Consider the following 27,061-nt stretch of genomic DNA (forward strand, 5'->3'; position numbering starts at 1 on the left):
CCCCCCGTGTTTACGTGTTCTTGATTTATAAGACAGCCAACGCAATTATAATAATCCATTAATAATACTTTCAAAGAAGTAAACTGGAATTCAACACCTTTAGTCGTGAGTTATTACACCAGTTGTGTAAAAATGCTTAGTGTTCAAAATAGCTAAATATGTTCACAAGATTCAGAAAGATTCAGAAAGACAATTATCCTGTGGATATGTGTGTTCATTTATAAATGAGGTTGGCATGGCTAATGTAAATACAGGAATCATATCAAATTGCACCACATTGTTCAGCTGTGTAATTGTGGAGTGGAATTCAGGCCTTTAATAATGCTCAAAATGATCTTTAGGTTAGTTTACCACAGCCCATATTCATATCATAATCTCCAACAATTCAAAGGTCATCTGTTCAGTGTGCAATCTTGAAATATTCATTCAGTGTTTTCTACAGCCCAAACACCGGTTTGACTGGAAACAACATTCTTGGAAATTCTTACCTTTTGCGTAATTAATACTTAACCTGGAAAAGATGGTTCCAGGAAACCCTCATACATCAGTAAGGTGTCAACATACAACACTTTTTGTGCAAGGGTTACATTTATTACATTCTATCAATATTACATTTTTACTTTACAGTCCAACAAGCAAGTCCTTCTTTTTCTCAGCATTTCAGACAAAACAGAGAACAACCAGAACCTTCTTCAGGCCACAGGTAACAATTCTCTTTTCCACTTCCACTGTTTGGGCCTTGAGGATTGTGATCTTCAATGTCTCATTCCAACAGCAACAACCTGCAGTGCGTGAGGATGGGGGGGCACTTTGTCCTTTACAAAAATGTGGTTCCTTTCTTTCTGCTTCTTGCCTCTCTCACACTCCCGTTTTACATAGAAAGATGAATATAAATGCTTTAGGGGAGTTGTCTGTTGTATTCCTGCAAAATGAAGCAAATGTAAACGATTTAGTTACAAGTTAATTATATTAGAGTGTTGGGAAAAATGTACACTTCAAATACTGAAACCTATTTATTATGCAGTAATTGTCACACACCTGGACTTATTTTGTGTGTTTTTTCCCCTGTGACCCAGTTTCTGTCTTCCGTGTGTGGTTTTGATTAGTTCCCAGGTGTGTCTAGTCATTTCCCCATGTGTTCCATGTCCCTGTTAATTTAGTCATGCCATCCACCTGTGTTTCCCCAATTATCCCTTCTATAAAAGCCTTGTCCTTTCAGTTCTGTTTTGTCGGGTCTACTCGTCTAAATGTCAACTTGTCTACTTGTCACCTGTTACTTGCCTCTTGTTATTTTGCTACTTACCATGCCTATGTTTGAGTTAATAAATCCTTGTTTCGTTTATCCCTCGGCTTCGTGTTCCTTCCAGCAGCGTAAGCTGTGACAGAAGACCCGACCTAAAAAGTTATAAACTGCGTGTTTTCCCTCCGTTTTTTTTTTTCGTTTTTTCACAGTCTTTTTCTTTCCGTAGTGGGTCATGGATCCCCTCTATCGCCCCGAATACCTCCTCCTCCTGCTGGAGCAGGAGGGACTGTCTCTCGAGGACCATACCAGATGGTTTCTCTGGATAGCTAATGCCACCAGCTACCCGGACCACGCGCTCTGCACCTTTTATCACGCCAGCCTGAACTCCAGGTGCAGAGCGTTGTCGCCCGAAGATGGTCCTCGGGAGGATTTCGCCGCTTTCATAGAGTGGAATCTGGTGAGAAATGGGTCACCTCTCACGGTCGGCCCAATGGAGGATCTCGCCAGGTCCACTCTGGACCCAGAGCCCAGCCTACAATCTCCCCACGGTACGAGGCATAAGCCCGAGCCCACCGATGACGGAGAGCCAGAGAGCAACCCGTCAGACCAGGTGCGAGAGCCGGCGACACTGCCCACCACGAGGGAGCATAATGTGGAGCGCCAAATGGGTCAAAATGTGGGGGTTTCCTATTCACCTATGTCAGTTTCTCAGTTAAGCCCAGGACGGGCTCCTGTTCCCCCGTTAAGCCCAGGACGGGCTCCTGTTCCCCCGTTAAGCCCAGGACGGGCTCCTGTTCCCCCGTTAAGCCCAGGACGGGCTCCTGTTCCCCCGTTAAGCCCAGGACGGGCTCCTGTTCCCCCGTTAAGCCCAGGACGGGCTCCTGTTCCCCCGTTAAGCCCAGGACGGGCCCCTGTTCCCCCGTTAAGCCCAGGACGGGCCCCTGTTCCCCCGTTAAGCCCAGGACGGGCCCCTGTTCCCCCGTTAAGCCCAGGACGGGCCCCTGATCCCCCTTTAAGCCCAGGACGGGCCCCTGATCCCCCGTTAAGCCGAGGACGGTCTCCTGATCCCCCGTTAAGCCCAGGACGGGCTCCTGATCCCCCGTTAAGCCCAGGACGGGCTCCTGATCCTCCGTTAAGCCCAGGAAGGGCTCCAGCCCCAGAGCTTACTCCAATGCCTGCTCCTCCAAAATTCCCACCCACTCCTGCCTCCTCCTCCGCTGTCGCCTGGCTGCCCCTCTGCTCGCCCTCAGCCTACCATCATTGTGGTGCGAGCTCAGCGGGACCGCCATTCTCCAGCGACGCCTTGGTCGGCGTCTCCCTCACCTCCGCCTCCAGCCTCTGAGGCCTGGACTCCACCTCGGCCCGTTGACCCGTCGGCTCCACCATGGCTCCTAGCTCCTTCCTCTCCGCCGTGGCCCGGCAGTCCGCAGGCTCTGCCTGGCTCCCTCGTCCCTCCGGCTCCGCCTTGGTCTGGCGTTGTCCATCCTATGCCTCGGGACTCCACTCCTCCGGCTTCGCCTCATCCCTCCGTCCCTCCGGCTCCGTCAGGCTCCTTCATCCCCTCGGCTACACCTCAGTCCTCGGTCACTCTGGCCTCACCGCGGCCTTCCGGATCCACATCGCTGCGTCAGTCACCAGAGCCATCTGTTCCGCCTAGGACCTCCGGCTCCTCCCCGTCACCCTGGCTCTCCGTCTCCGCCTCGGGCTCCTCCTCCACTTGCTCCGTTGCCGTGGGTCGAGTCCCTGGAGTCAGTGACCATTCCTCCTCCATGGCTCCTTCCACCGTCGGCCCCACCTTGGGCCGTTATGGCTGTGGCCTGGGTCCTGCTGGGTACCTCCTGTTTCACATCCTTCCTGTCTCCTCCCTGGCTCCTCCCTCCGTCATCTCCTCCCTGGCTCCTTCCTCTGTAGTCCCTGTCTGCTGGCCCCCTCCTGGGAGGCTGTCCTCCACCGGAACCTCCTCCCAAGTTCCCACCCTCGCCTCCCTTTGTTTCTACGGTGCGAGGACGCACCTACCGGGAGGGGGGAGTACTGTCACACACCTGGACTTATTTTGTGTGTTTTTTTCCCCTGTGACCCAGTTTCTGTCTTCCGTGTGTGGTTTTGATTAGTTCCCAGGTGTGTCTAGTCATTTCCCCATGTGTTCCATGTCCCTGTTAATTTAGTCATGCCGTCCACCTGTGTTTCCCCAATTATCCCTTCTATAAAAGCCTTGTCCTTTCAGTTCTGTCGGGTCTACTCGTCTAAATGTCTACTTGTCACCTGTTACTTGCCACTTGCCTCTTGCCACCTGTTATTTTGCTACTTACCATGCCTATGTTTGAGTTAATAAATCCTTGTTTCGTTTATCCCTCGGCTTCGTGTTCCTTCCAGCAGCGTAAGCCGTGACAGTAATAGTAGCTGAGTCAAATAAGCAGGTTCAAGATAAAGAAAAATCTAACATATACTATCTTTGGAGATTTGTAGATGTTTTTGAAAGAAGCCTATTTATGTGATCACAAATACAGTAATATAGTGAAATGTTATTTAAAATAACTTTTCTGTTTTAATATATTTTTAAATTTAATTTATTCCTGGGAAAGCTTAATTTTCAGCAACCATTACTCTAGTCTTCAGTGTCATATGATCCTTCAGAAATTATTCTATTGCTGTCTTGGTGCTCCAAAAAAAAAAAAAATCTTATTATTATCAATGTTGAAGACAGCTGTGCTTCTAAATATTTTGTGGAAACCGTGATGCTTAAAAAATATATTTGAATAGTAAGTTCAAAAGAACAGAATCTAAAATCAAACTTCTGTAACTATATACTGTATGTCTTTTACTGTCACTTTTGATCAAAATGCATCGTTAATTAATATTTAATCATGAATTAAGTCATAAATATCAAAGCTTTTAGGGGGTTGGATCATATCACATTTTACAACCTGAATTAATCGTGCCTAACCCTATTCTTACCATCATAAAATGCCACATTGATAGACATATTGAACTTGACAAACAATGCAGGGGTCATCTCTCTGATGTCATTTCCTGTTTTAATGCTTTTTATATTTACATAATTAAATTATAACTGCTTTACTGATATTTTAAAGAAATAATAAGAGATTGTGCCATAAAAAAACATAATGCTTTTTTTTCTTTATTATGATATCAGGACAGTTATATCTCCCTGACATAACATAACGCTCAGAAATATCCAGATTCATTTTACAATTCAGAAATTTAAAACATGCACATCACAGAAGAGGTGTATTGTATATGTTAGAAGTCATTATGAGTATGATCTGCATTTCAATGCATTTGTGGATAAACGAAAAGATCCACACACAAAAATCACTAACCTCTTAAAAACAGTAAATGATAGAGAGCTTGCAGAGCTCATTTCCCCATGTGTTCGAATGGAACGCTGACCTGTGTGAGAGGGACGAAGAAAGGTCAGAACAAAAGCAAATATCAGGGAACGAAGCAAAGAACCAGTATGTGAATGGAAACCTGTGGAGGAGTGATGCGGATCTGATCGTGACGGAGAGGGAGGTCAGGGGAGGCATTGGCAGGAGCACCGCGGTGCAGCCGTAAACACACTCTTCTTTCCCGCTCAGCTCCTCGGCCTGCTCTTGGTGATGCATTTCCTTGAAAGACAAATTAACAGGTACGTTGTAAGTGCTGATTTCAATAACCAACAGCACAGAAGGTCAGGAGAATGCGGTTTCAGAAGAAAGAGAAACCACATACTTCATAAATAACCTGCTCATAAATAGAACAGACATCAATCACACCTCCGGTCATCCTCCGACTCACCAGACTGTGGCACACGGGAGGCAGGTGTTGAGCTGGCGGGGTCTGGGCCATTGCGCACCCTGTTAGGGGCCGGGAGGTTGGGGCCAGAAGGCAAAGCACGAGCCGCAGAACCCGGCGGTGCACCTCCGGTCCTCTCATCCCTCTCCTCTCCCTCTCCCTTCTGCTCTTTCTCTTTCTCTTTATCTTCTGCTGTCCTGCTGGAGCCCTGACACAGTCAGAAAAGCCCACAAAGTGAGCAATTTAATATATAGTAGTATAATGCACATTTGAACTGTACTGCAATAAATACTGCAAAATGTTTTAAAAAGACATACAAATTTCAGCATGTTCCAGTCAAACACATAGTCGTATGAAAATCCCTGTCTGTGGAAAAGATTCCTGAACAGCTGTCTCAAGTAGGAGTAGTCAGGTTTGTCATCAAACCGGAGAGAGCGGCAAAAGTTCATGTAGGTTGAAAATTCGGCTGGAGATAATGTGTGAAAAAAAAAAGATTTAAATGAGAAATTTTATTTCAAATGATTTTCGAGCTGATCAAATCACATCAACTCACATGGATAGCCCTTGCAAAGAACCTCAATGGGGGTTGACATCTTTTTCTCACTGATTCGCTCGTACTTTTGTCTTTTAGTGGCTGCTTTAAGGCCTTGCCAAGGCAGAGAACCCAAGTTGAAATACATAAGAACATAGCCAAGCGACTCAAGATCATCCCGTCGAGATTGCTCTGTGGAAACAGAAGGGACATTTAGAATAACCCAAAATAAAGAGTCCATTTTTACCAACAGGATGCATTTCAGTGGCCCTCTGGTGCCCTTACCGATGCCCAAATGAGTATTAATGGAGGCATAGCGGGCAGTGCCAGTCAAGTTCTTATTCTCACGATACGGGATGTGCTGATGTGTGCGGGCGTCACGATACTTCTTGGCCAAGCCAAAATCTATGATGTAGACCAGGTTTCCCTTCTTGCCAAGCCCCATCAGGAAATTATCAGGTTTAATGTCTCTGTGAATGAAGTTCTTGGAGTGGATGTACTCGATTCGGCTAATCTGGAAAGAATAAACATAAAACCAATTTAAAAGAATTGTCTCAAATGTATAAAATCTTTATCTATTTTCATTTATTTAATTTTAACTGGGTTAAAATGATGTTTTAGCACTACATATTTACAATCTGATTTATTGAGGAGGTTTTATATTGCTTTTCTTATGAATATTCTGCAGCCAGGCTATTCAAATGATAATAAATAACTATATAACTTAATATAAACCTATATACATTTTATATTGTCTTTTTATATAGTAAAAACTTGCATTTATTACCCTAGGGCATTGAAGATAGTAGCAAAGGCATTCCTATACAATTGCTATGATATATTTGGAGTTTTGAGCGTGTTGCTATTTGGTTGTTTACAAGTTTTTATGATGTTCCGATCCCTAGATACGACTCAAGTCCCTCTTTCAATATAAATGTATAGAATATTTGCCCATTTTCTCCCCCAAGTCTTATCACTTACAAATGTAACACAAGACTCCCCTCAGTAAGACAAAGTGTCATGTCTGTAGCAAAATATTATTCATCCTAAGTATGAGCGATAATAAGACTTTTTTTCTTTAAGATTCTGTTTATATACATTCAATGCAATTACCATCTGGTCTGCCAGCAGCAGGACTGTTTTAAGTGTGAATTTCCTTGAGCAGAAGTTGAACAGGTCTTCCAAGCTTGGACCCAGGAGCTCCATCACCATGACATTATAATCCCCTTCAGCACCACACCATTTGATTGAGGGAATACCCACTAAGGTTGAAAGAAGTTTGAAGAGACATGTCTAGAAACCCATTCGTACGATCAAAAAGAAAACGAAAGGAAATCAGTTCTCACCTCCACCTTGCATCATCTTATAAAACTTGCTCTCAATATGTAACTGTGGATGTTTAGTCTTCACACTCTCCAGTTTAATGGCTACCTCCTCTCCTGATGTGATGTTTGCACCTGCAAGTTTTTTAAACAACATCAGGACAAAACACTTCCATGCAATCTCCATCAGTAGCCAATTCGTCTAATTAATATACTTTTTACCCAAGTAAATATCACCAAAGGAGCCACTTCCAATCTTTCGGCCAAGACGGTATTTACTCCCAACACGTAACTCCATGATTCCTTCTCTGAAAGCAGCCTTAGAGTCCTACAAAAATATTAACATGATTTAGATCAAATGCAATAGTCTCAAACAGTTTCAGATCTGCATTTCAGCACACAGCAGATGTGACTAGGATGCTCACTTCAGCTCACCAGCTCAAATATAATTCACATTTCAGATATAAAAATAAGAATAAAAAATTGGACCTGCAGTCAGCACTGGCAGTCATGCATATAACATCTGACATCTGAGTCATGTGATGTGATCCGAACACAGTTGCTGTTCAATTCCTACGAACTTGCAACGAACAGGTTAATATTTAATCTTATGCACCATCGCGATTATCAATGTGCAAGCTTTAAGCGTTAGAATTAGGAATCTAGTCAAAATGACCCATTGTCGTGAGTGTTTTATGGCGTTTCAAACAAGAGGTAAGTTATGTCTTCAGCGGTTTTCAGTCAATTTTGTAGCAGCCGCACCCAAGACCATGTTGATCCCGAGATTTCACGAACTGTTCGTAGTGTTGACATTAACATTTATTCAGGACAGCTGAATGAATCCTAAAGACTCGTATCCTGATATGACCTGAAAGCAGGAACATCTTTCTTACCTAACGTGAGGATGGTGGTAAAGTGAGGCTGGTCGACAGGCTTGCGCTCGTGAGACAGGACCCTGGACAGCGAAGAGTGCAAGCGTAATTGTAAACGTCTCATCACAAATGTAATTCTAACCACTGCTTTCCTCCTCTGATTTTTAAATCCTTGATTTCATATCTCAGCACACGGAGTGACCTACTTGCATTAGCGGGCTAGCGAGAAGCAGCCTCCCTTGTTTGTATCCCAGCGCACTTGTCACAGAAATGATGTCATTCACAAACTTGCGAAAGGACCCGGATCCCTTCAAGGGGCCGCGCGCATGATGTGCGCACGCAGCCTCTCTTCCATCCGCACACTGATGCTAAACACAGCACGCAAGCACAAACCACAACGCTTCCGTTTAATCAACGAAACAGTCTTATATAAATCTCATGTATTTCTAAAAATATATATGTTTAAAAATATACAATTATTGCTGTTTAAGAAACTGATTTTGATAACCTTACTTAGTACCTTATTTTAATACTTGTTTTAAGTACGTATTTGTATTTTTTTATTTCAACTTATTTAAAGATAAAAAAGGTAATATTTTATATATTTGCTTATTTAGTAGATGGCCGTGTAATAACTGGGCTAATGTAGAGTCAGTTATTATTACAAAATAATGTGTTCCTGTAGCTCAACTGGTCGATTCCCCGGGAACACGACATGTAAAAATTGATAGCCTGAATGCACTGCACTGTAAGTCGCTTTGGATAAAAGCGTCTGCTAAATGCATAAATTTAATTTAATTTAAAATAAACCCTTAAACATTGATAACAGTTAAAATCGGTCTCAAAAAGACTTAAAATCATTAAAAAGATTCAACAATTAATGAAGACCAATCATTATATTATCTTAATTCACACCCTTTTCTTTTTCTTCGAATAACCAGTGTCCTTATTGTCTTGGACAACCTAGATATGGATATTCTAGAACTGTAAAGTCATGTACATTTATAAATAACTCATTTTTAGAAATAATATATATTTTTATTATGTCAAGCTCAAAGAGATTTCATCAGGTAGATATTGAGTAAAAAATAAGTCCTTATCCTTATTCAGAAAAAAATTAATACAATAAACTGGAAAATTCATGAGGCCTTTTTGTGGACAATGGGGGCCCATGAGTCAAAAAGGTTGAGTACGACTGGCCTAACTATATAACAATGCCCTAATAAGCAAATTCATCCATTTAAACAGGTTATAAAACAAAAACGACCCTTACAAACCTGTAATATTATAAGAGTGGATTCTAGCTGAGAATGTTAAACAGAAGTAACACACCTAAATCATGAATTAAAGGAAAATGCACACAATTGACAACAAAATGAAATTCAACCTTTATTAATTGTCTTCTTTTTTTTCCTTTTTTAATTAATTTCTTTTGTAAAATCAGAAACAAAAAACCTGAACACGAGTGATAAAGCCCGCCTTAATTTATAATGGTACACGACAACAAAAATAAACAACTGGTAACTTTTAAGTGTTTCTATAACACCCATCCAGCTCAGCTTGGTACAATAAGTTTTGGCATGTTTCATGTTTCAGTATGAATGCCTTCAGTTGGTTGCATGTTCTAAAAAAATCATTTTCTTTATTATAATTATTGCAATTCAGACAATATATAAAACAAAAAAAGGCTGCTAAAACCACAACTTAAGAAATATTCATTAGTGCCAATGTTCTTGAACTTGCCGTCTACACACACACACACAGTCAGCCACACCTGCATACGTATCATGCACACATAGACATCAAACACCTGAAATAAGCTGTCACTCATACATTTACTCACTGCCCTAATCCAGCACTGATCTTTGTAAATACACCACGCTTGTTAATCTCTGGCTGTCACACATTCATCGATGCCTCACAAAAGAACGTCGCCTCCATTACCTGGGACTTCACTCATGCATGCACAGGCAGAAAGGGCACCTTGTACAGCTAAGTAACATCCAAGTGATCATCATTATGACAACATACTCAATTAAGAAAAAGAAAAACGAGGTCAGCGTTTGGGAAACAAAAACGAAAATTCTGGATTTCACCATCATTTAAAACAAAAAAAAGACAACGAGATACAGTTTGTCAGACATCAGAACAGTGTTTGAGTAATTTCAGTCTGCATGAAAATGGAGCCTAACAATGAGAGCATTCAACGAACATTTTATGATGCATATTTTTGTCCTTTTTTGTCTGGTTTTACCTTTACAGTGCACGCTTGAGTGAGAGCGTCTCAGTATGCGTGTGTGATCTTTATGACCTCAAGGTTTAGGATTCATCCAGTTGAGTCAGCATTTAAGTCCAACTGTTTGCATGTCCTGTTCAAGTCTTGCTGAAGTCTTCATTTAAGGAGAAGAAGAAATGGGATGTTTGTGTGCGTGTACACGTGTATCAGTACTGATTTACTACCACACACTGCTCCTCCATGCTCCATGTTGTGAAGAAGATCAGATTATGGGGAGCTCAAAACACTGCTTAGGTAAAAATGACAGTGTGTGTAGATTTGTAACCAGTGTCATCTGTATCATTTTGTATTAATGCATTTTGCTAGGTTTCATAATGCAGCAGTTTACCTGCATCTGATGTTTGAGTGCTTACCTTTAAATCACGTCTACATAGGTGTTACGAATGTATACTAAATACTTGGATGTATATTTATGCATTATGCGCCCATCTGAGTGACAAAGGGCACAAATTGCCTGTATTCTGATTAATGTTCCTATATTCCTGCATCTGTGATAACATAGGAGGATAGCTGTTATATTTATATATCTGTTGTATGTATATGTGTGAGTGTTGCTGCATGTGTATTTGTCTGTAAGTGGTTGCATCAGTCAGATAGAGTCTGCACCTCCTCCCAGCAGGTCTCCAGGCAGCAGCGCTGCAGGGCTGCTCATCTGGTGCCGATCTTCCATGGCCGGAGACCCCCACAGACTGCTGCTTGTGTACCCTGGAGTCATGCTGCCCCACAACCCCGCCCTGCCAGGATCAACGCCGCCTGTGTTGCTTCCCACGCCGCCACCAGCACCATTGCTGCTCCACTGGGTGAAAATACTTAGGCCTGCTCCCTGGGCAGAGGCTGGGTCAGGGGAGCTGCCCGTACCTTCCAAACTCTGCCAGGAAGATCCAGAGGGCCCGGTTCCGCCGCTGTTGTTGCTTCCTCCTGCCGTCAAACTTCCCACTCCAGCCCGTTCTCGCTCGCCACTCCCAGCGCTGATGGTACCCACACCCCCGGCCCCCGTAACGCCTGCCTGCCCGGAGTCAGCCACACCACCGGCTCCACTGCCGCTTCCGCCAGCTCCACTCTGGGAATGTGCAAAATAACGAGCAACCTCTTCCTCACTCACAAACTCGGCAAGGATTGTGGTGTTACCTAAAACACACCTGGAAGGAATTTTCAAAGATTACAGTTAGGAAGACATCTACAAGGTATGGAAGCCCATTTCTGCCACAGACTAAAACAAAATATATTCAAATAGGTAACTTCACATTGTAATTTAATTGCAATTGCAACATTGTGTCTAATAACTTTCTCACAACTGACACAATTTGTATCACACCATGAAGCGATTTCTTGCAGTTGAGCCATTGTATTTTGTAATTGTGACTTAATTTCTCACAATTGTGACTACGGATCTCACAATGTCACTATTTCTCAAAACTGTGCCCGTTTCTCCAACTTGCAACTTTATTTCACAGCATAAATAATTCTTGCAACTGCACCTGTTTTTTTAATTGTCTTTATTTCTCAAAACTGTAATGTTATGTCTCACAATCTACTTATTTCACATAATTGCACCTATGTTTTTCGAAATCATGACATTATTTCTCACAGCATATTTATTTTGCACAACTGCAACGTTACAGCTCACAATAACTTTCTTGCCTATATCAGCAAATCACAATATTATTTATTTCAAATGCTTACAAAATTACCTTTTTTATGTTTTATTCTGATGTGAGAGCGAGCTTTGAGAGGGTGCTAAAATGTGAAAAATGGATTTGGGTCAGGATATAGATTTATAGACACTTACATGTGAAGTGCGCTCTGAGCTTTGGCTGCTTCTTGGCGTGTACTGTAGCGAATCAGAGCACTACCTTGAGTCAAACCGAGGTGAAAGGTCAAAAGCGGACCATGTTGCATACAGATAGTCCTCAAAGTGGAGCCATCAATCTGCAGAGAACAAATGATACAAATCATTGCAATGAAATTAGAGAACTCATTAAAAATTTAAATAAAAAAAACAACAACATAAGTCATAACAGATACCTGAGGGGTAAGATTACTCAACACCAGCCAGCAGCTCCCCTTAGAGGCTCCTCCATCACTCCACGCAGAACCTGCACAGATAAAGAGTGAGACTATGGTCTAATCCTTTATTAAAAGTTAAAACAAGTTGAATTCACTTCAGTGAATGTCTACATAATGTTTCATTTTAACACCTGTCATTTTCAATAATGTTTTACGGCTTCTAAGATGCTGTATTACCAGGCCCAAATCGGTTTTCTTGGCCTCCAGAGCCACCCCAGCCTCTACCCATTCGTGGGCCTCCTCCTGACCAAGGAGAAACGGAGGGCTGTTTCTGGTGGGTCAGTCCAGGAGGTGGGCGTGACAGATAAGAGCTGTTGCGATTGGTCTTCCAATGTTTGTTGTGTCCTATTGGCTCAAGTGGCCAGCTGGGCTTGTAGTCTGTGTACTTAGCTGTGAGATAAAGAATACAGCAAAATATATTCAGAGTATTAATACTAGGGAGAAATTACACAATTCAGTTAAGTGCACAAAAAATTAAGTCTTGTGTCTTTCTGAAATCAAATCAAATTAAAAAAAGCAACGTCTAGTGAGAAGAGAGCTTAGTTGTTACCTTGGTTGTGTGCATTGTTGAGGGGGCTCTCTGAGGCACTGTAGGGCCAGGCACCAGGTGAAGGCAGCAAGGTGTTGAAGGAGGGATTTGATTCTATGCAAACACATGCAAAAGACAAGACTTGCTTGTTACCATTTACATGACTAGGTAAATGACATTTAAAATTCAAAGCCTATTCCACAGTGTATGTTTGTGGCAGAGGAACTACTTTTGAAAGAAGAAATCAATGTTATAAAACACCAGTCAAATGTGTGAACAAACCTGATTTAATCCAAGACTCTTATGATCTTAGAAAATCTTTTCAAAAGGTGATTCATATGATTCATAAAACAAAAAGGACACAACCACTAACTAATTAAACATGTACTAACCATTCTAAACCATTAAGTGAAGGGAGCTGTACCTGTGTTGTCTCTTAGCAACTGGTGCTCATTGTCGTTCAGGCTTGACATTGATGAGCCCAGCATACTTCCAGGGGTCATGTAAGGATCAGATTCAGGGTCCACGCTCTGAATTCCTTTCCAAGGCACTCCTGGCTGGAACTCTGAAGCGAAAATCATTTCAATTCCTAACCGGTATATTCACATGTGACGAAGATGAAAATGTTCAGATGTGCATCACTGTTTACCTGGAGGCCAGCTGGATGTGCCAGTCTTGGCGCCCATCTTGTTTCCAGGACTTCTGTGCCAGTGATCTGACGGCCCCTGTGAAGGCACACCCAAACTCTCACCTCCCAGCATCTCATACTGGGAGTATGGGGAACCACCTCTCATTTTGAGGGGAGCAGCGATGGGACCTATATATCAGAGAAACAGGAGACAGAGGTACTGTCAAACTTGTACCAGTACATTTCACACATCTCTGTATAACCCAAACTCATAGGTGTCACAAAAAAAGTACTGCACCATTTTTATGGAGAGTGCTTTCAGGAGGTGATGGGGCTGGGGAATGACCTTCCATCATCCACTTGAAACGAGACTGCTGCCCCACATTGTCTTTAAGCCCAGCTGGGCCACCAACCATGGGACCCAATTCCAGACCAGAGAGGCTCACTCCAGGCCCAAACCCTTCCAAGACACAGAAAAGGACAGATGACATGTTATAAAAACACTACTACATCAAGTTCTCAACATGCATAACAACCCTCATGTGTCTCTTTAAAATAAAAACAGACTCACCAGAATAAGTTCCTTGTGTTTTTTGATGCAGGTCTGCTACAGATCCTGCCATGCCAGGGTGTGTGAGGGTGTCTGACATTGGCATCTTTGGGCCACTACCACCAAGGTGAGAAGGAGAGAGTTTGGAGCTGCCTCCTGTACCTCCCATATGCTGCTGCTGTTGTCTCTGCTGCTGAAGAACAGCCATGATTCTAGCAAGCTGGGGAAAAACAAACAGGATTATATATAACAGATAAAATTCTACAGGAACTCATATTGTTAACATTTTCACTACTGCAGAGGGTTAAACCTCAATCCTCATTTCATTTTCACTTTATAAGGACAGATGACAACAAACTGCATCTTTCTATTTGTTGTGCTATGTGGCACATCTACACACCATACACAGATACATACATATATATATATATATATATATATTCACACATGCAAAGGTTTCCTGAGCCTTCGAAATGGTCTCTGACAATCATTGACACCTTTCACAAGGAGTGTAAGTCACAAAAATGAATTGGCAATAAACTGGCTGTTCACAGAGTGCTGTATCCAAGCATGTTAACAGAAGGTTGAGTGGAACGAAGAGAACCCTCGGTTCTGGAGAGTGTCAGCATTGCGGATCATTTCGTAAAACTAAAAACTATAACACCAGCATAAAAATTTTTTTTTTTTTAAATAAGTTGAGCTCAAAACTCACTTTTAGTGCACAGTGAGTGTTTGAACTAACTTGACCCGATGTGGATTATAATCACCATACAAGGAAGAAATATTGATAAGTGATGCAAAAGACTATGCACACTAGGCATTAATGTTACCATAGTAAACATGGTAAATGCGACCGCTTGAAGAAATCAGACGTAAGCTTTTTATTCTTTATCACAATCGTGTATTAATTTAGTAACATATATTATCTGTCATAAGTCTCGTCTCGATAATTTAGCTCCGCGTAGCCTATGTCCTAAAAATATAATAATGTTTTTTGTTCGGGAGCTTTTATAAAAATATATTAATGATCATTCTTTCTAAATGTGATGTATAAAGACTACTGTGACTACAAATAAACAAAAACAGACTTGACTGAATAAGCAGACTATGTTCAAAACTCTTTATTTTTGTGTGACATTTTCAATCCTGATAAATTAATTATGATCAACGTATCACTTATACTAAAACATCGATGCTTTTGGATTTAGATATTTAACAAAGCACGCAAACAAACAGACCCCATGTTCGTTTTGTGATTGCGCTAGTTCCAGTGACTTATTTCTTATTAGTTTTCTGATTACTTGTCTTTGTTGGTGAAATGATGGGGTTGCATGACGTTGTTCCTGAGAGGTGTGTAAAGGGCAGGTTTTAGTGAAGAGCAGCAGAGCTTCTGGGCCAACGGTGGAAACGCAGCGCTATTTTGGCCTCAGTGCTACAGGTCCAAGGCTATTAGCCCCACCCGGCCCATTTAAAGCACTAGCTTACACTGGCCCGATAGTGGAAAAGCAGCTAATGAGTCAAAAAAAACTAAAACAAATAAAAGATTGCAAGCAATTTTTGTGGTCTTTTTCTGATCTTATGGGTTATTGAACAATATTCACATACAGACCATTCAGAACAAAGGCTATGAAAAGCAGGGAAGGGAAACTAATAAAAAAACAACAACCTTTCTACCATATTTTTAGGTTTAGAAAGCACCTTTGTTTGGCCTTATAAGGCATTTTAAATAGAGAATTATGCTAGATCAAGCCATTAAATATAAATCCTGTAATATGAAACCAGTACAAAGAATGTTATTATGTAAAACTCTTTTCCTGCCAGCTTAAAAATTTACTGAGAGCACTTGACCACTGTAGAATCATCAGGGAAACATTCACATTGCAGCAGCTTTAACAGTTCAATAGTAGTCAAGCAAAAAAGAGGTGAAGACGGTACTTGTTGTGGGTCTGCTTGTTGACGTATGTTTGGGGGGAACTTGCGCTGGTTCTGCAGCAGCTGCTGTTGTTGTTGTTGCTGTGGTTGCTGTTGAAGTAGCAGCTGACAGGCCTGCAAGAAAGTACGACTCACAGGGTTAAAAGAAAACCAAACAAAACTGTAGCGAGTGTATTAAATCTGGCCGACAAAGACAATGTACTGAGCGTGCAACATGGAATTACCCACCAGTTGGAACTGAATATGATGGGGGTATATGCTGCTGAGCATGGCAATGTGCTGTGGGGAAAGCTGTGGAGGAAAGATGCCTCCCCCAACACCCCCACTGGGAGGAGGCATCTGCTTCAGCACAGAGCCTGGCACCTTCAGCAGAAATGAGTTAATCTTATTACCAAGTTCACATCTGACTTACAGTTCAGCCAACTGCATTTCTGTGGTTAATAGGAATTTATCTTAAAGACAATGTGAAATCCTATTTTTCATAATCAGTGCACAGTACGTTGAAGATGTAAAAATGTGAAAACCTCAACAAAATGTCTGCCTCTAAAACAACTTGTCTGACAACATAACATTTTTGCAACTTACTGAAGTAATATTATATATACAGTATTATCAAGTACCTGCGGTGACAGGAACTGATGAGGCACTTGCGCTCGTACTGATGGGTTGATGGGAGGTACCCCTGGTTGGTGCCTGGACTGTGCCATCCCACCTCCGCTACTAAACAACTGACCACTCGCCTAAAGAAAAAGGACAAAATATTAGAAAACACACAGTTAAATCACAGTGACAGCTGAGGTTCAGATTACCATTTTCAGACACATAAGGAGATGCAAATACCTTGTCATAGTAAGGCCCAGGTTCACATGCCCCCACCTCTTTGGAACCAGGTGAACGGAAGACTGATCCTGCCCCCCCCCCACGTCCTCCTTTACGCATCTCTCCATTGTACTCATTTAAGCCCATGCCACGCTTCTCTGCTTCCATCTTTTTGTCCTGCGGAGGACCAGGGGCCAGATCCAAAGAACGACCACTGTGGTCCTCTCCCTATTAACAAATTACTGAATTGGTAAACCTCATAGAACAAACTTCACTCAAACGTGTTAACAAAGGTGCTGATGTATCAGTGAGCAATATACTATTTGCCTATATCTAGAAAAAATTCAATGGTTATTAAAGCTACTGATGGAATTACATGTTCTCTAAGACAGTTCTCTATCTTTTATCATTTCTTACCAGAATTCCCATGTTTGAAAACTGTCTTGTCATTGGGTTCATCCAAGAGTCTCCCGCACCCTTTAAGGAACCCTGAAGAAAATTAGACAGATAGCTCAGTAGCTACTAATCAGGAGTAACTTCTATTTCAAATTTGCATAAATATAGGCCCTAGCCTGACCATTGGCATACCTTGTTGCCCTTCTTGGCTCCCCAGCCTCCAGAGTTGTAGGATGAGCTACTGCCTTGGGAACCAGTGCTATTCCATACACAACCACTCTCTTCCTCCTCATCCCAGCTGGAGTGACGTGAAGCACTGACTGAGCCCTCTCCTTCACCCCAACCATCTTGCATAGACTTTGAACCTGTAAAAATAGAAACATTCTTTTAAAATGTTCAGAAGTATGAATACATTTGGGAACAGTTTAATTTCAAACATTTCCATTACTGCTAGCACAAAATTATTCAGACTCACCAGATTTCACTGGATTGGGAGAGGGGTCCCCCCAACTTGATGCCTTGCCAGTGTCATCGGGGTTGCCCAAACTAGTGGGTGCATCAGTAGGTTTACCCCAGGCTGCAGTACCGTTGTCCACACATGGACTGGAAGGAGAGCCACTACCTCCCCATCCAGAAGAAGCTAAGAGATAAACAAAGCAAATGCTTTAATAAGCATAGCTCTATACTCTTTATTCTTTAAATATCAAACCAAATAACTGTTCAAGTTTGGGCTTCTGCTGCACTGACAATGATTCCATGCTAAAAAAAAACCCCTACCATGAGGTAATTAAAAATTATGGTTTTTAGATTTAGGTGTCAATTTTTCATGATTGCAAAGGGTTAAAAAGCAGCAGCAGTGAATTCAAAGGAGTTCAAAGACTTCAAAGGAAAGGATATATTCTTACCTACTACTGGCCCCTTGTTTGTTGAATGTGCAAGGTTCATGTCCCTATTCCCGAGGCCTGTTAGCAATCTTCCAGGTGGCTGCTGCTGTAAGGTTGGGGGTCCTTGCTGAGGGGACACTGATTGTGCCTGGCCAGACGGGGCATTGTTCTTATCCCACAAGTTGACAGTTTTGTTGTAGCTGCTGGGGTCACCCCAAGCAGATGTTCCATCATCAATCTCCATTTTCCTGTTGATGGACTGTGGAGAAGGCTCCTCCCAACCACTGGGCTCTAAATTGTCTATAGGGCCACTGGAAATATTGGGTATGGGCCCTGAAGTCCACCCTGAACTTTGGCTCTGGGCTGAAGGATCTGCTGGTCTTCCCCAGCCCCCTTGCATGGCCCCTGTGTCCACTGACTGACACGATTGAGGCTGTGATTGTTGTTGCTGCTGTTGTGCCGGGCCTTTCTGTGAGGCCGACTGGCTGTTTGGCATCTGTGACGGGTGCATCTTCCCACCCCAGCCTTGGTGAGATTTGCCACCCATGTCTCCACCCACCCCTGTACCTCCAGTTCCCCATGACCCTCTTGTAGGTTCCTCATCCCAATTACCCCATGTACCCACTTTTGAGTCCCCACTAGTACCTCCACCACTCTTCCCATCCCCCCAACCCCCACTGCATGCTTTGGACTCATTCTCCGCCCAGTCGCTGCTTCCTCTTGTCCCCCAATTGCCTGCATCCCCCCGTCTCTTTTCTTTGCAACTGCCTGTTACTTTATCCTCTTGAATCTCACCCCAGCCACTTCCTCCAGTTGATGGAGTACCCTGTGTTTGGAAATTTCCCCACCCACCTGAGGAGCTCCCTGCTCTACATTCTCGCCACTCATGTCCCTCACTGACCCAACTTTTCGCTTGGCCTTCTGATGAAGCAGTCCCTCCCCAACCCCCAGATGGCTTGCCTTGTCCACCAGCTGAACTACCTACTCCACCTACAGATTGTGAGACGCCAGGGGTTTGGATATTGACACCCGAGGGTGGAGGGCCTCGGGCATGCAAAGAAGAACTGGTGTTGCTACTACTGTTATCCCAAACTTCACCATGTGAAACAGCAGCTGGCCCGAGGGTGGAGTTGGAGTTTAAGTTGGCATTCAGAGCTGCACCTTGGAGCAGAGAGGAGGAAGATGGATCAATAGTTGTGGTGCCAGAAGAACCAGAGTACGGTTGAGCGTGGGCAGGTGCACTCATTGTAGGTGAGGAGTCTGCTCCACCTGGTGCTGCTGCTCCGCCACCTCCCTCCAAATCCCATGCCACATTCTGACGGATTTGCTTCTGACCCCAACCAGAGTTGGACAGCACTCTGGGGTCCAGGTCAGACCGGCTAAGCAGATTCTGTAAGGCCACTTCAGGGTTGGGAGGTTGATGAGAGCGGTGGTATCCATGGCGCTGATTGCCACTTCTAGAGTTTCCTCCACCACTAGAGGATGAGGTACCTCCCCCACCTCTGCTACCCTGGCCTCCCCACTCACTTGATTCCCCTGCTCCCACATCCCCAACTCCTTTCTGATTGTCCCAAGCTCTTGTCATAGTTGAAGGTGTGGAGGAGGAATTCATCGGTTTACCGGCACTACCGCTGCTGCTGCTGTTACTGCTCGAACCGTCCTTCCCACCTGGATTGCTGACACTCCCAACACCACTGGATTGCCCCCACTCCCCAACCAACATATGGTCCCCATCCCACGCTCCCTGAGATACCCCGGGGGTCTGACCCCCACTTGCTGTTCCCCACGCACTTGCCCCAGTCAAATCTCCTCGATCATCCTGACCGGTAATACCCCAGGCTTTCCCGCCTTCAGCAGACACAGAGCTCCCTCCTGCTCCATCCTCCCAAGATTCAGTCCTTGAGGCACCTGTTTTGGAGATTGCAGGGAAAGGCTGAGCTTTCCACAATGATGAGCTGGTTGAGGAGGAAGATGAAGTGGAGCTATCCCCTCCACCTGTGCTTCCAGAGTCCATATCAGCCCCCTCTGCCACCCCTGTGTTTTTTGGTCCTGCTCCTGGTTCCAGTGCTGCACCACCCCACTCTCCACAGGGTGGCTCTCTGTCTCTGGATTGCATTTGGTGAAGTTGGTGCTGATGAGAGGCTTGATTCACAGAAAGAGGGTTGCTGGCAGACAAAGATGAGCTTTGGAGAGAAGAGGACCCACCCTCTGTTGCAACTGTCCCAGCTCCCTCCTGTCCCAGGGCTGGCCAAGCAGAGGGATTGGCATTAGGGGTAAAATTGGCACCTGGAATCCCACAGCTAACACCAAGGGAGCTATCGGAGCTCACTGAGAGAGGGGCAACTTTGGATATGGGGGGCAATGAGCCTGCTGCTACTGCATTCCCCCCTATGAGTTCATGGGAGGATGAAGCCCAAACACTACCAGACTGCATACATTCATTTGGTGAACCGGAGGATGCGGGTGGAGAGGGGCTGCCGGAATTCACTCCTTTCCTCCCATTTCCTCCTCCCACAACTTTTCCTTGCTGTTGGAGATGCCTCTCACCCCATGAGTTGCTGCAGTTCAGAATTCCGCTACTGTCTGCACCTCCGGTACCTGTTGTATCCACCACCTTTGACCCATCTCCAGCAGCAATACTAGGCCATTCCTCCAGGTCTGACCGGTCCACTATCACCTTTTCCCTGCCCTGAGAGAGGGGTTGGCTGCCAGAGCTGGTCCCCCACATGGAATTTGCATAATTTGAAGAAGCAGCGATTGATGAGGATGACGGCGTATGGGGCAGTGAGGGAGCAGCTGGACCCACAGGGCCCTCGCTTGGATCTGGAAACAAAATACCAAACTCTCCATGAACTTCCATGATTCTTTCCTTATGACACACAACCTACATGTATCACATAAACCAATATGACAAATTAATTTACCCAAAATGTTCTGTCATGATTTACTTACCTATGCCATTCCAAACCTGCATAACTTCTGTGAAACACAAAATAAGATATTTTGAAGAACTGCTTTTGTTCATAAAATTAAGTCACTGGGGTTTTAAAACAATACTGGACTCGCAACACTTTGGACTTTTACTGTATTGACAAAAACACAGATATTTATCAAAATGTCTTTAGAGTGTTTCACAGAAGAATAAATTTGAAACATCTCTCCAAAAAAGTATGTAACCCTTACAGCATGACACTACAGTGTGTAAGTATACTCCAAGTATACAGGACACAATGAGTATTCTAAAATTTGATACAAAACAGTACAACACCTTATGTTGTGTTTTGAGCTAAGTTAGCAACATTTTCATTATCAAGATTTGGTTGACTTATGGACAATTTAACTATAAACACTTCCTCCATTAATCAAATGATTCACTTGATGATTCTTACCTGATGCAGAAGCCACTGTTTCATTGGGGCTGTCGCCCCCGCTGTTGCCTCCCCCCAGCAGCATGGAGGACAGTGGTGGCTGGCCCCTCTTCAGTAGCACTTTATGGTCCTGCTGGCAACGGAATCGAGGGGGCACTTCACGGGGCATGTAGCGTTGAGAATTCTGTGTGCCGGGGGAGGGCTGTCCGTTGGCCACCACCGGCCGCTTAGCATTGTTCCCACCCTGAGGGAGAGCGCCAGCAGCCGGGGTGGCAGTGGATGGGGTTGAAGAGGGGACAGGGCCAGGGCTGGGGGAAGCTGAGTTGGGGGTGGCAGGAGACTGTGCAGGTGGAGGCTTGGTCAATTCTGGCACTGTGTAGTGGAAAATTTAGGAGCAAATGAGAGCAGAACTGCAGAAAAGCTACATTCAGGTAAAGGAAAGAATAAATAGATTACACACATTAACACGTTGACACACTTTTCATTTGTCAGCACAATTACACATTATCTATGTAACTTTCAGGATATTAGTACACAGTACAAACATGAATGATGAAAAAATCCATTAAAAATGCAAAAACTATTATAAAACTTTTAGCAAGACAAAAAAAATGTAGTTACCTTTATTTTTTTGCTCTGCAACCTGAAACAAGGGGAAAAGGAGTCAGTATTGATGACAATGGATATTTAAAGTAGGCTACTTAAAGTACAGAACACCAGCCGCGTTTCCACTGTCGGGCCAAAAGCGGGCGTGCTAGTGCATGCCAGGGCTAGACGCGTTTCCGATGTCATGTCCGGTGCTTGATCATGCCTCGTCAGTGCTTCCTCGAGGCCAACTGCCCAGGTTTTTTGGCCCGACTAAAACCTTGGGCCAAAGTGAGCCAGCTGGGGCAAGAGGAGTGGTTATGAACAAAGGCGGAGTTTGCCGTTAAAACACTCAAGGCAGAGATATTTATAAGCGATGCAAAAGACTATGCACGCTAGCCATTAATGTTACCAAAGTAAACATGGTAAATGCGAACGCTTGAAGAAATCAGATGCCAGCTTCTTATTCTCCATCAAAATTTTGTATTTATTTAGTAACATATTTTATCTGTCATAAGTCTTGTCTCGAGAGTTTATTTCAGCGTGGCCTGTCATAAAAATATAATAATGGTTTTTGTTCGGGAGCTTTAATAAGAATATATTAATGATAATTCTTTCTAAATGTGATGTATATAGGCTACTTTGACTACAATTAAACAGAAACAGATGACTGAATAAGCAGGCTATGTTCATAATGTTTTATTTCTGTGTGACTTATTTTCAATCCTGATAAATTATTTCATTATGATCAATGTATCACTTATTATACTAAAACATTGATGTTTTTGGATTGAACAAAATATTAACTTAAATATTTAACAAAGCATGCAAACAAACAGCCTCTTTTATCATGTTCATTTTGTGATTGCGCTAGTTCCAGTGACTTAATTCTTATTCGTTTTCTGATAACTTGTCTTTGTTGGTGAAATGATGGGGTTGCATGAAGTTGTTCCTGAGAGGAACAAAGGGAGGGTTTTAGTGAAAAGCAGAGCTTCTGGCCTGACGGTGAAAACGAAGCGCTATTTTGGCCTCGGTGCTTCAGGTCCTAGGCTATTAGCCCGACCCGGCCCGTTTAAAGCACTGGCTCGCATTGTCCCGACAGTGGAAAAGCGGCTAATGTTTGCTAGGCCAATGCTTGAGTTTTATTCCTTCACAGATTTGTGCTTCATGACAGATATCATGATGCATGATTCTGAAACATTGACAGCCAACCAGAATCCACCGAACTTCATTGAGCTTAATCATTCAAAGATAACATAACTGAAGCACATGCTCAGAATATTGTCTGTTGGTGTGGACGCTAATAAAGTTAGTTTCTTGGTGTCAACAGTCCTTTACACACTACCCAAAGCAAAATAATGAGAACATTTTTTTGACAATGGCCAAACTAGTAAATTACAAAAAAATAGAACAACATGACAAAAAAAAAAAATAATTTACTTTTGAATTTTAGATTTTACTTTTAGTATCTCTAGTTCTAAAATAACACTTTGACAAATTAGTAACCGAGGCTTGGATGACTTTCAAACTATTAACAAGACAAATCAATTCTACAGACAGTGAGCGGAGGCCGGAGGCCTGGAGTGAACTGCGGCCTAGAGTGAGCGGAGACCAGCTCGAGTGAGCAGAGATGGGCCGGCCTGAGATTAACACGGCCGGTGGATTCTACGAAGAAGCATCCGTTGGGATTGCGGTAACCACATGTGATAACCCCGGTCTGGACTTCGCTTCAACCATGGTGAAAGCCGCTCTGGCGATCCACAGTGCAAAGTTGATACATTTCTTCAGTGACAAGCACGTATCAGCTCCAGGCATGATAAAGCGGATATTGTCCTCTTTCGGAAGGCCAAACAAAGTAGTTTCGCTTTCACAATGGGAATAAAAGGTACACCTTCCATCTTTGCCTGAACATCTGGGCGGTGTTTTGCAAATCTTCCCACATAGTGACATAGAGATGTGGGGGCGTGTTAAAATGAGCCGTTTTAGGAGGGTGTGGACGAGTCTTAACCTGTTAGCCAGCACCCCCCATTATGGGACTCACAGCTGAAGTGCTCTACCTAACTTATAATTGTAACAGTTTCCTACTTCAGTGTGTTACAAACATCATTTCGGTGTCTTTGGAAAGAAGACCCTTTGGGCTTTACTTTTTATCAACCAGATTTGATAATGCTCAAAAATATTAAAAGTTATAGACACTGAAGTGCCTTGAATTTTTTTTTACCACACTTAAATATTTTTTTATTTGATATAAAAATACATGAAATGAGTCCTGGAGCAATCTAGAAAAGATCAACTAATGGGTTGAAAGCCACATGTCTCATGAGTTTCTATTTCAAATCTGAATAAGATATCATGAAAAATGAGACAAATATTTTTCTGGGACTATGTCTAGACCCCCCAAATATAAGAAAATATATTTCCCAATAGTATTGAAGGCTTCTACAAACTATTTAGTCAGTAAACATACCACTGCATAGTTTTTTTCAATTATAATACACTAGACAGAAACTTAGACATCATATAAGTGATTTATTTGAGCACTAGAAAAATACAATAAGAATAATTTGAGCAAGAAAAATAAGAATAATAAGAAAAATAAAAAAAGATTTAACTTTGTTTGCCAATATAGAACATCCTGAGATTGCTAGAAATGCAGTATTTACAATGAATTACGATGCAAATAAGTGCTGATGGCCACTTATACAAATGGTAATAACACATATGTGCCATAAAGTAAATAATCCACTCTCTTTATTCATTTAGACGCGTTCACTTTGATAGCCGTGATCATACAGTAATAGCGAGCTGATTTGGGCTGATTTGCACTCAAACAGATGGTAATCATGCAGATACATTCACATTCAACATAAAACACACTCTCACATATATAAAAACTGTTGAAAAATAAAACAAACAAAGAAAAAGGCGATCGCTATAAGTTCCGCCTCCATCAGCTGACAGGTGCGTCAGGGCGTGTCACGGATCTGGTATGTACAGCGTTTCCAATGTTCATGTTTTTTGTGTGTACTGCTTACACAAATGTAGCAAATACAGTCTTTATAAGCTTTCCATTGAAAAACAGCGATTGGTCGTCGATGCTCGAGGTTTAAATCTTTATAATGATACATAGTTTGTCAAGATTAAATTTGTCCCGTTTCATTTAATCTATTCATAAACACTGACACGTGCAAGTTGAGTGGCTTTCAGGACGAGGGCGTCGGGGTGCAGGCTAAGAGGTTAACTTTTATGAAGAATATCTCTTTGGATTTGAGACTTAATCTTTGCAACTTTACAGATCTTCTTTATGCACCAAGAGCTTGTAACACTCCGAAGAGAAAGGAAAAATTGAAAATCGCATCATATGACCCCTTCAATTTACTAAAATGTAACAGTCCAACATAATTATATTGTACATAATATAACTACCTTCTGTGAGGCTTCCCGTTTCCTTTTATCTTCCTTTTTCCTTTTCTTGTCTTCCATGAACTGCTGTTCCCTTTCCTGATGCTCCTTTCTACAAAACAACAACAACAAAAAAACATTATCATACTGTTTAAAAACAGTCTCCGTCAAAACAAACATGCTTAATTGTAAAACCTTCTCAGGAATTTATAGGCCTGTATTTACCTGAGTATACATTACTAAATATATGGGGAAAATACATTTTCGTTGAGTTTCACCTTCATCCAGTTCAGGTAAGAGGTGCTGCCTTGTTACCAAACAAAACGCATAACGGACTGAGGCACAACAGCGGCACCAAACACATGATCATGATATCACAAATCACTGTATATGTAACATCATCGGTATGCACCCGAGTTTGCATATGTAATGCTTTAAAAGGGGTGCCGATTAAAATCATTAATGATCTTCGTTATGGGAGAATCTGTCTGTGAGCCTGCAGTTGGCAGAGCAGCATCGTCGGACAGGGGCTCCGTTCACCCTCCCATTTCCTCCGGTGCAATATATGATATTACATATATTCCAAACGTCTATTCGAACGATTCGTGCAAAATCACATATTCAAACGAGTGTTTTAACGGCAGTAACGTTAACTGAAAAAGTGAGTTAAATCATACGCTTCTGTGGTCCTGCCAAACTCGGATGCATGTTACCGAATCAGCTTGTTTGTTAGCAAGAGAAACTGACACATATGCAACGTAAATCTCAGGTTAGTTCTGTTAGATTCCCCGTGAAGCCGCCGATTATTTGCATATGGATCACGAGAAAAATCAAAAGGGTAACTTAATGTAAGCAACTGTCAACACCAGACATGCACAAATATGTATTTGGTCAAATACTGAAAGCAATAGTGACCCAGGACTATGAGTTGGGATACACTGCACACCAAAACCACAAAGCCGCCACATATTTGATTTAATTTAATGCAAACATTGTCCAGATTAAGTAGCAAGGTATTAAATAAGCACAAGTATGTTTTACGACCAGCGGAAAGCTAAAGTTGCAGCCAGACGGATGCTAACTAGCTGGCTGGCTAATTTAACTAGCAAAACCAAGCTAGTGGCTAGCAGATGTCGACGAGGAAAAACTGAACAACACGTAAATGCTTTCACTCTACTTCGGGTTTTTAAAAGCATGGTATTGTCATTAGTAATAAACAACATTATAAATGATTCGCTCTTTAAAACAAAGCACTTACCTCAGGAATTAATACATACACCGCAGCTAGTCTTCTAGCTACAGCTAAAGTGCTTAAGTGCGAATTTCTGGGTTTTGAGGCAACGTGAAATACAATACTCCATCAAAATCTAATAGCTAGTCGTAGAACCACTCTTTCTATAGTTTTTAAATATGAAATACGATAATGTAAACGAAAGAGGCGGAATCTGTGTTTAAAGCGCTGTGAAGTCAGTCGGTTGACGGTCGACCATTTTACTGCTCGGTGTGTGTGAATGTGTGTGTCTGGACAAATCTGACGGAAGGGGGGCAGCCGAGGGAGATTTTTGACCTTCAATATTAAAAGTCCAATAACTTCTAAATTGGCCGTTTCTATAATAGTAAAAAAATAAATGTTTATTTTGAGGTCTTGTACTTTTTGTGTGGTTGTTCAGATGCGCATACAGTACAACGCTACCTCGGTCTGCAGGATGAAGACTAACGTTACCTCTATCATTTCAAATCTCACGTTATTTTAATATAGATAATGGTTACGTGCAGTGCTTTTTTATTTATTTATTTTTTAAGTACGTTTGCACATTTAAATAATTGTTTTTTATGCTGAC

The 27,061-nt window shown here is 42.5% G+C and overlaps 2 protein-coding genes across 2 annotated transcripts; both read right to left on the bottom strand.

The window, feature by feature from the left end:
• Positions 1 to 569: 569 nt before the first annotated feature.
• Positions 570 to 8,056, bottom strand: LOC132121431 (casein kinase I-like). Its single transcript, XM_059530791.1, has 12 exons — positions 7,971 to 8,056; positions 7,786 to 7,847; positions 7,115 to 7,220; positions 6,917 to 7,027; positions 6,684 to 6,832; positions 5,856 to 6,084; positions 5,592 to 5,762; positions 5,356 to 5,504; positions 5,042 to 5,246; positions 4,736 to 4,872; positions 4,585 to 4,654; positions 570 to 922 (listed from the first exon to the last, which is right to left on the bottom strand). Exons 3-11 carry the CDS (start codon positions 7,188 to 7,190, stop codon positions 4,622 to 4,624), a joined length of 1,260 nt encoding a protein of 419 aa, XP_059386774.1. The 5' UTR covers positions 7,191 to 7,220; positions 7,786 to 7,847; positions 7,971 to 8,056; the 3' UTR covers positions 570 to 922; positions 4,585 to 4,621.
• A 1,072-nt stretch (positions 8,057 to 9,128) lies between these two features.
• On the bottom strand, positions 9,129 to 26,765 carry LOC132121430 (trinucleotide repeat-containing gene 6B protein-like). Its single transcript, XM_059530790.1, has 22 exons — positions 26,479 to 26,765; positions 25,245 to 25,332; positions 21,855 to 21,876; positions 21,255 to 21,605; positions 20,818 to 20,844; positions 17,887 to 20,688; positions 17,457 to 17,621; positions 17,174 to 17,346; positions 17,003 to 17,074; positions 16,607 to 16,813; positions 16,387 to 16,506; positions 15,995 to 16,129; positions 15,770 to 15,880; positions 13,856 to 14,054; positions 13,583 to 13,744; positions 13,306 to 13,473; positions 13,081 to 13,221; positions 12,678 to 12,770; positions 12,305 to 12,517; positions 12,086 to 12,156; positions 11,850 to 11,989; positions 9,129 to 11,199 (listed from the first exon to the last, which is right to left on the bottom strand). The coding sequence occupies exons 2-22, from the start codon at positions 25,299 to 25,301 to the stop codon at positions 10,650 to 10,652; spliced, it is 5,979 nt and encodes a 1,992-aa protein (XP_059386773.1). The 5' UTR covers positions 25,302 to 25,332; positions 26,479 to 26,765; the 3' UTR covers positions 9,129 to 10,649.
• Between the last annotated feature and the right edge of the window lie 296 nt (positions 26,766 to 27,061).

Source organism: Carassius carassius, chromosome 39, assembly GCF_963082965.1.
Source record: "Carassius carassius chromosome 39, fCarCar2.1, whole genome shotgun sequence".
NCBI lineage: Eukaryota > Metazoa > Chordata > Actinopteri > Cypriniformes > Cyprinidae > Carassius > Carassius carassius.

What these genes read in the sequence shown, in the direction of transcription:
- LOC132121431 (XM_059530791.1), bottom strand. Translation starts at nt 7,190, where the DNA reads ATGGAGTTACGTGTTGGGAGTAAATACCGTCTTGGCCGAAAGATTGGA. An exon ending in TAAGATGATGCAAGGTGGAG is followed by an intron (nt 6,833 to 6,916) that starts GTGAGAACTGAT and finishes TTTCAACCTTAG; the next exon opens with TGGGTATTCCCTCAATCAAA. An exon ending in TCCGCATCACTCCTCCACAG is followed by an intron (nt 4,655 to 4,735) that starts GTTTCCATTCAC and finishes CCTCTCACACAG; the next exon opens with GTCAGCGTTCCATTCGAACA.
- LOC132121430 (XM_059530790.1), bottom strand. Translation starts at nt 25,301, where the DNA reads ATGGAAGACAAGAAAAGGAAAAAGGAAGATAAAAGGAAACGGGAAGCC. An exon ending in AACAAGCAGACCCACAACAA is followed by an intron (nt 14,055 to 15,769) that starts GTACCGTCTTCA and finishes GTTTTTCCCCAG; the next exon opens with CTTGCTAGAATCATGGCTGT. An exon ending in CAACAATGCACACAACCAAG is followed by an intron (nt 12,518 to 12,677) that starts GTAACAACTAAG and finishes TTTATCTCACAG; the next exon opens with CTAAGTACACAGACTACAAG.